Source organism: Neolamprologus brichardi, chromosome 20, assembly GCF_056152115.1.
Source record: "Neolamprologus brichardi isolate AB-2024 chromosome 20, ASM5615211v1, whole genome shotgun sequence".
NCBI classification, from domain to species: Eukaryota; Metazoa; Chordata; class Actinopteri; order Cichliformes; family Cichlidae; genus Neolamprologus; species Neolamprologus brichardi.
Genome location: NC_142123.1, coordinates 27,742,119 through 27,750,921, shown reverse-complemented (window position 1 = coordinate 27,750,921; position 8,803 = coordinate 27,742,119). Strand labels below are relative to the sequence as shown.

The following is an 8,803-nucleotide window of genomic DNA, read 5'->3' as shown; positions in this document are numbered from 1 at the left end:
CGGTGGTTCACGACACCAACTGTCTGCCATCTGCAATACAGTTTTGAGATCCTTTCCCAGACGCCTTAATGCCCACTCACATCCTGGGCTATTTGACCTCAATAAATCACATGATAGGGTGGGGATGGGTTTCACAATGGATTCACCTGAAACCTTGGCTGACTGTGAGACACACCCGTTTTCAGACCTTGGCTCATGTGATTAGGTAAAAGATCAATAGAGAGTCCATGACCCTCTTGCGGACACTCCCATAGGGCTTAAAATCTGGGATTCTCCACCAATTGCGCTTAGAACTGAAGAAGCTTCTCAGATAAGAGGTGAAACATCTTAAAGACAAAACTTAAAGAAAAGAAGTCTAGATGCTTTTGTTTCCAAGCTCCTTAGATATTTGACACATGCATTCAAAGCTGCTCTTCTGCATACCTTGGATGTAACTGGTGGTAATTTTACTTACCGTTCAGCTCAAAGAGTCAGGCCATTCCATCTCTGACTTCAACAAGGAATTTTTTCAAGGTCTCTCTCTTTCAGGCTATCCTCTGTAAACCCTACAGATGGTTGTGTGGGGAAAATCCTGTAGATCCGCATCTTCTGAAATACAACAGCCTATCTAGCACAAACAACTATACCACATCAAAGTCATGTAAATCACTGTTGTTCCCCATTCAGATGCTTGACTGGAACATCACAAGTTCATCTTGACCATGCCATGCATGCCTAAATGAATTGAGTTGTTGCCATGCGATTGGCTGATTAGATATTTGCATTAAAGAGCAGTTGAACAAGTGTACCTAACATTCAGGAGCAAATGTAATAAACAGTGAATATAACAGGACCAAAACTGCATTCTCCAGCTTCACAGTCTGGTGATTTACACCCTTACCTACCTACTTATTATCTATTTAAACAAGTATTAGACTTTACACTTGCATCCAAATAATGTTTGATAATGCTTTACACAGTACATATTACCAGTTTACTAAGATGTATAAACATAATTTGCATTTTTATAATAACCAGATAATGATCTTCAAACCAATGTATTCATTAGTAAACCTTATGTCCATTTGTTAACAGCAGTTAATTTCCCTTATTGTGGACTTTGTGTGTCACTGTAATGCTCCTGATTCAAAGACCATTCACACTGAGCAATCTTTACTGAGAACATCACTTCTTGTCAGTTCACACACTTTGAATGCCTTTATTTATAGGAAGGGCACCTCTTCAACTCACACTTCCAAAATGAGATCCTTAGCTGGAACACTTGACCTCACTAAATACCTTTTGGAGAAGCTGTTCCACAGAGGTTTACCTTTTTCCATCCCGCACTGTGTGGTTATTCAGTATGGACCATAAAATATGAAAAGCATCAATGTTTAAAGATCTTGAACTTGTCAGCTGTTGTGACTTTAGATAAAAAAATATATTTTATGAGTGATTAGTGCTACTTGATAACTTCAAAGGCATTACAGACTTTTTTTTCTTGCAATCGTGTGTGGCATTTCAAAATGATTTATGACAGTGACAGGGTTCAAGTGAGGTCAGTTAGGTAAATTCTTGTCATGTTTGTAACATGAGGATGATGGCACAACGTAAAAAAAATGTATTTACACTGTAAACTTTGAGTAATTTTCTCTTTCCGATGAGACATACAGCTCTAGGCAAGAGTGTAAAGGAGTGTTTGAATTCAAAAACCAGATACAAAACCTGCTCATTTAAGAATATCATGATCATCAATGATTCCTGTTGTAATGCTCCAATTTTAATTAGTCTTTATTCCATACTGTGATCATGAGAAGACGGTCCAAATGCCCACCTCTCCTATGTGCTGTTATTAATAACTGGCCCAAATACCATCACCCCACTCTGGTTTCTTGCTGGTCAGCTGAGCTGTGCCACTCTTTCCACTCCACTTGTGCAACAAAAGCAAGCAGTGCTTAGGGACATCAACTCAATGCCATCCTCTGGAACACAAGCTCAGTCTAAAAACGGTACCTGGTGTCATCTAAATGCATTATAACGCAGCTGCTGCAAGTGAAGGACACAATGCTCAAGCACTAATGCAGGTATACCTTCAGGAGTCGGTTTTGTTTTTGTTTTATCAATCACCTTTTAAAAAAAGCGCATACGCAAAATGTGACAGCTCCTTTTTATTTAAATACAAATTTAAAATACACTGATATTTACATAGATACATTTTCTGCTTGCAAAAAAAAAAAGCAACTGAAATCCAAAACAGTGAAAATAATTTTGATTGAAGCAACAAGTGACTGATATTTATTTATATCTCCTTTTATACATACAAGGCTGCCTGTATTAAGACCAGTGGTCATTAATACACCTGCAGCATGAATATTGATGTGGAAATGTACAGAGGGGTCGAAGGGTTACAATAATTTCAAGTGAACCCTTTATGCTCATCTGGACTGTACTAGAGTAGCTTTTGCATGAGTCACAGTTCATTTATCAGTTTATCTTATACTACAGCTTGGTGCAGCCCCTCAGTTCATCCACTGTCTGAAATAACCTGTTTTAGTTCCTCCACCTTTCTGATTGGGCAGCCTTTACAAACAGGAGGTTAGAACAGCAGGTGGGCGGGGCTTCTGAGCTCATAACCCAAGCAGTGTGCCTGAGATAACCACTGTCACTGACATCATATAGTGCAGACAGTAGAAAAACTTGCCTGGAACCTGAGCGTTTGGCTCACAGGCATTACTTGTGCATACGCTGACCTCATTATGTTCAATTTTTGGCATATTTAATACGAGCATTCACTATTATAAGAATCTATATGTATATGTCAGAAAATCAAGAAAAGCATAATAGGCTAATTCGGAAAATATTTCTGTTTACACTGCCCCTTCTTTTCCAACAAGGATTGGCACTTACAATGAAAAACAAACTCTCTCTGTAATACACTTAAAGACAAAAAAACCCTTGAGAGTAAAGATGAATTCTAATGTGATGCAACGTTAAAAACACAACACAAAATTTTCATTAACATTATTTATAATTATGTTAGTCCACTTTGAGTCTGGCAATGGTAGGACCATCTTAAATAAAACTACACAGTTAATGCAATACTTTTGTTAAACTGCTCAAAGAAAAAAAAAGACGCTGGAACTACACTTCAATCATATCTTGATTGCTTCTTTTCAAATTTTGATAGTACACAAAGGCCAAATTGCAACATAATACACAAAAGTGGTATTCAATGATTTTACCTCAAACCATTTTTAAATGTATTTTTTTTTTTTTTTTTTAAATAGTAACAGTGATTCTCAGACTGAATACGCCTGTATTGGGTTTTGATGACTCATTTTTCTTAATTCCCAAATCACCTTACTAACCAAAAATAAAACAACATACTTCAGTTTCACAAAAATACGAAAACACCTTTTAGCTTTACTGGACCATTTGGACAAAATGAAACATTTTTCACAGAGAAGGTCACACTAAATTACTTCTTTAGCAACTTACGAGTCACCTTTAAAATGTAGCAAAATACAATCAGTTACCTTTAATAGCCCTTTATCACAGAATACTGTGAAGGGGCTGCTTGATTTTAAATTTAAGTCAAGTCCTGACAATGCAACGCATAAATGCTACAAATATATTTGCCTTTGTTACTTATATCCATGCATCAAAATGTGTGTAAAGATAAGCCAAAATGTCAACAAATAAGCATGAAACTCATTGATAAATAAGTAATGTTTTATTCTACAGCCCACCGCTACAATTTATAGAAAGATGACTCGAGTGTTTCATCCTCCGGATCACCTTCAAAAGAATCTAAACACAAAACAGCCCACTAGCAAGGGCACGCCTACATTTTTTAACCTATGACCTAAACTGACTCCTAACAGTTAGAATCCACATAACATGGCAATGTTTATTTATTTTTGATCCAATTACAATATAAGCCACATTCAAATCACAAGAAGCCATCTTTAATTTCCAATTTTGTTTTGTTTTTAATCGATCATAAAGATAATTTTTGAGTATAACATTGTACTCTTCTTACATTCTTTGAGATAGCTTTTACAGTACTGCAGATTTTTCACCGTTTCAACAGGGGTTCTTGGTTGTGCTAATTCTTATTTCCCCACCTTTACTGACTGATACTAGTGCTGGGCTGTAAAACAAGGCATTATTAAAACTACTATGCTAATTTTTCTTTTTTAACGTTCTAAAGCCCAATCCTCACAGCATCCAAGTTAAAGTGACATTTCTCAAATCCTAGTATACTGAGGCCACAGCTAATTTTCCTCCTTTGCACTTCATACTAACCTACAATAATGCTCTTATAGCATGGCACTGTCAATATGAACCCCAATAAAACTGGTTGAAAAGTGCTGCTGAATAAATTAAAGAACTAAAAGCAATATTATTTTGCAGCAATACCAGTACTTTATTTCAAACTATATATTACTATTTCCATTTGAAATGAAGTCAATGCTAAGTGTAAAAGCAAAGAATGTGCTTTCCCAATATATTAGAGCTGAAGTTCACTTGATAGTAGTAACCTCAAGTTACAGTGAGACAACTGCTTCGGCAAAAGGGACTCTGTGTCTTATAGAAAAACCGAAGTTTAAGTTTAAAGTAATAACTGAGTCTCCAGCACAATGTAACAATGCTGCGATGACTTACTGTTCTTTCTGCTAAACAAGGAGACCCTAATCTGGAGGTAGACAGAAAATGGACAAACGTAACACAATGAGAAGGGAGGTGAGCAAAAATTTACTAAGGCAGGAATTACAACATTATGTTTGCAAGCGTTAGATGCGCTACACCTTTGGTAGCCGCTATAACATCTATGAAGCAGTGGAGATTTGATGTAGTGGCCTTCTAAGCCACATCATGCAGGTTTAAGTTTATTGGGGGAATAAAGAGGGTACGGTTTAAGGCCAGATGAAGACGTACAGTTGCTGAGATCACGTCTGATGCACCTCGTGAAACATCAGCTCTCGTGGGATGCGAGTCTCTGGGCCGTAAAGCTTGCAGGCTCGCCGCTCGAATGCAGCAACATTCTGCTTTACCACTTCATCGAAGAACATGGTGGCTAACTGTGAGTGCAGCAAAGAGCGGAACTCGAAGGATATCTGTTAAACACACAGAAACATAATAATTAGAGAGCAGAAGTTTAAAGAAATACGGCAAATATATATAGTGGGCATGATAGGTTAAAGCTAAGCTTATTTGTGTTCTTGCAAAGATATCAGATGAGATTGGAACACAGTTAGCTTAGTATAAAGAGTGAAAAAAGTGGGACGAAGCCAGACTGATGGTTTAAAAAAACAAAAACAAAACAAAAACCCGACTGAAAGGTTTCCTGCAGAAATAGATCTTGTTCTGGTGGCATTTCCTTTAACTTGCAGTTAAAAAGGGTGGAGCTGGAATCTGACCACAGGACAACAAACCCTTTAGAGAGAGTGAAACTATAGTGGCCACTGCTTGTCTTCAGCCAAAATGAACAAATTAGACAGGAAGGGGGCGGGAGCTGCTGATAAGAAGCAACTGACCTTTTAAAATAAGAAGTTGGAGACTGCCAACCAAACAGTAAATCATCTCTTGAATAGATATAAGGAAAAACTGACAATTGCAAAAAGTAGTAATATTAAAAATTATATAACACAGGTAAATCAAATGTTTGGGAAACACTTCCACAGGTGGTCTCCCACATGTAACCACTCACAAAACCACAAAGTGTAATTTTTACATTTGTGCTTTTTCACAGCATAAAAAACAATTACTAATGAGCATGAATACAGACTTTAATGATATCAGTCTTCTGATGTATCATCTATCCCATGTGGTGTTTAGTAGACACAAGCAGTTAAAGTTAAAGTGAGCTACAGGCTAAAGTGAAGCATAGGCTACTTACAGAAAAGTCTACGGTGCAGGTACGAGGGTAACCGGGAATGCCAGGACTAAAGCGCCATATCGTCTCCAGGTGATTGAAGAGCTTTCCATCTGTACACACTGCCTACAAATAACCAAAACAAAGACAATAATTAAGAGTTGTAAAACACAGAAATTGTGTTTCAGTCATATAGTTTATATATAAACAAATTCTAGCAACAGATGGAGCATTAAAAATCACATATCACAATTCAAAAGGACTGGGATAATATTTTTCTACCATTACTTACTTTGACTAGATGAGGTCTAACATTAGTGATCATAGATGTGTATCTTTCCATTACTGGAGGAAATCCCACTTCAAGCTGGGCTTTGGAGTGACCTGCTCTTTTCATGATGGTCTGGGACTTCTTACACCAAGGCACAAAGTGCTTGTAGTCGTCAACGTTGGCCACAACATCATACATTTCCTGCATAGAATACCTGTAACAGGAATATCCTCTTAATTAAATTTTTTGTATTAATGATCAAATTTATGATTATAAAAAGGCTCATCAATACTTACCCAAGTATTCTACGTTCAGAGTACTCCTTCCTTTTGTTGGTGAGGCTGATGAAGCTTCTGCTTTGGGAAACCGCTGTCATTGTGTCACAATCTTGAAGGCAAAGCACCCTGGGACTTCTTGTCATCAAAATGCCACATGACGACAAGTGTCTGGAAAGGTAATTAGAATCTGTGTTGAAGTGATGTGCCATAAGCCCCTATCTAGAAAGAGTGCAGTCTGCAACAAAATAGGTCCACTGCTTTCCAGTTCCAACAGTCAGTGAGTGCGCAGATGGACCAGAGAGTTATGAAAGGTCAGTGTTGAGAGCATGCTGGTATTTTCCACGTCTGGTCTTTTTTTGTGAATAGCAAAAAGCTGTAAGGTGACACCTACCTGCTCTGATTGAACAAATTAGCTTTGTGCTTTCTGGAAGGTAGCCTGTAGGATAGGGGTGAGCAACATTTTTTCCTCATACTGAGAGTTAAGGATCAAACTAAATAAGCAAATTAAAGTATTGCTGTATCAAATTATGACACGAAACATTAGATCCTCGTGAATAAAATATTCCACTTAAATGAAGCACCAGTTTTCAACTTTTTATATAACTTTACCATAAGACATTATAGGTTATGACAGAAAATTTGTTTGCCATTTGTTGGAATCAAGTTAAAGAGCAGTGAAGCAGTGATTTATTTTATTCTTTCATCTAAAGATCCATTAACACAAAGTTTACCTCGATCAAGGTCAACCTGATCAACTGGGTTGTGATCACTAGTTAATCCAAGTGATTATGTGTGTGTGCTTCCCAAAACATGAAAACATTCATTCATTAAGTCAATGCATCATACTATTCACTGCTACCACAAACAGGCTGTTTTGGAAACTGTTCTCCACATTTTGGAAACATGTTATCCATTATGGATAAGCCACCATCTGCACCAAGGTTATTATAATTACTAAAACTAAACTAATAATTAAAACTAGGAGTTACAAAATATTTGAATTAACTGTAATGATAACTAGAATTTATAGAAAATATCAAGCTTTTTAAGTGGCGTTAGGTTATTTTACTTAGATTTTTATTACGCTTTTTCCTGTGATACCTTTGTAATCTTTACCTTATTGAGCTATCCTCATTTGGCTGGTGTAACACAGAATTTATTAGGAATAAGTGTGGATGTCCCTTTTATACCCCCCCCCCCCCCCCCCCCCAAGTCTTTTACACCATTCTTCAGGTCTTATTTTCAGCAGTTTACTTATGGAATAAAATAACTGTGGGGGTATTCTGTAATGTTTATATTTCATGCATGAAAGAACAAAGTTGAGTGGTTTATAGTTGTGATTTTACAGTTATGTGAAGTCAATACAACAGTGCAAACGTAGCTAATATCCTTCTATATCAAGTTAGCTTCTTGTAATTTGTTTTCACCAGCAACATGGCACAATTATAACGATTAACTTGCTTGTTTTCATTTATGTTTATGTATATATTCTACAAAAACATTAAAGCAGACTGGACTGCAGAACCCATGTCGAAGGCAGTTGTTAGTTGCCTTTACCTGGTGAGACAGTCCTGGTTATTGGTAGTTCTGTTACACTAATCAGCAGTTGCTTCTCAAATGGAGGCTGGTCACACTTTAAAGATAAGAAACCAGAATTATGGAGCTTGATAACATTATCTTGTGACCTTCCCGTTATATATCGTCCGCCCTCAGTGGCGGCAGAGCGTCAGTCCCTCTGTACTGAATGACCAGCTCGGTGCTGTTAACCATAATAATAACAGCCTCCAGTAACTCCCCGACAGGCTCACCTGATGTTTTGTCGCAGGCATCCTCTTTGCACCGCCGTGCGACACGAGCGAGGGGAGCCCACAGTGGCGATCTGGAGAAAGTCACTGAACGTCCGAACACCCATGGGTAATCTCCGGGCACCGGTCGAGGCTGCCATTAAGTCAGCCTCTCCGCTTCAAGAGAGGGAGATCCTGGGTCTGTCGAGCTAGCCCGGGGTCTGCTTTAAGACCGAGGGCACAGAGATTCAAGGGTCCAGTCCAACCTGCACGCTGCTTCGGTGCGGGTATATTAATGAACACGTAGCGTTAGCACAGCCGCTTTCCGAACTGTGAGCGTAACTATCGTTAGTTACGGCAGTCAGCTGCTAACGTTAGCTAGCAAGATTTCCAACAGCCCAACCAATCACGACGTATGGCTACGTTCCGCTGTTTTTTTTAACGTAATACTCACATTACTCCACGCGTCGAGTTCCAAACTTGAAACAAAGTTAAATTATTTACGTCACTTTATGGCTATAAATATTGCCAAACTGCTGCCAGCTGCGAACGACCTTCTGCTGCTAAATAAAACGCCGGTGGGACAAATTGTTCCTTTCTTCTGTGATCGATT

General features: G+C 38.1%; 1 protein-coding gene across 1 annotated transcript; it reads right to left on the bottom strand.

Moving 5' to 3' along the window:
- Window positions 1-2,132: 2,132 nt before the first annotated feature.
- Window positions 2,133-8,803, bottom strand: coq10a (coenzyme Q10A). The gene is made up of 5 exons (XM_006794067.2): window positions 8,215-8,803; window positions 6,425-6,574; window positions 6,150-6,342; window positions 5,882-5,983; window positions 2,133-5,099 (listed from the first exon to the last, which is right to left on the bottom strand). The coding sequence occupies exons 1-5, from the start codon at window positions 8,349-8,351 to the stop codon at window positions 4,932-4,934; spliced, it is 750 nt and encodes a 249-aa protein (XP_006794130.1). The 5' UTR covers window positions 8,352-8,803; the 3' UTR covers window positions 2,133-4,931.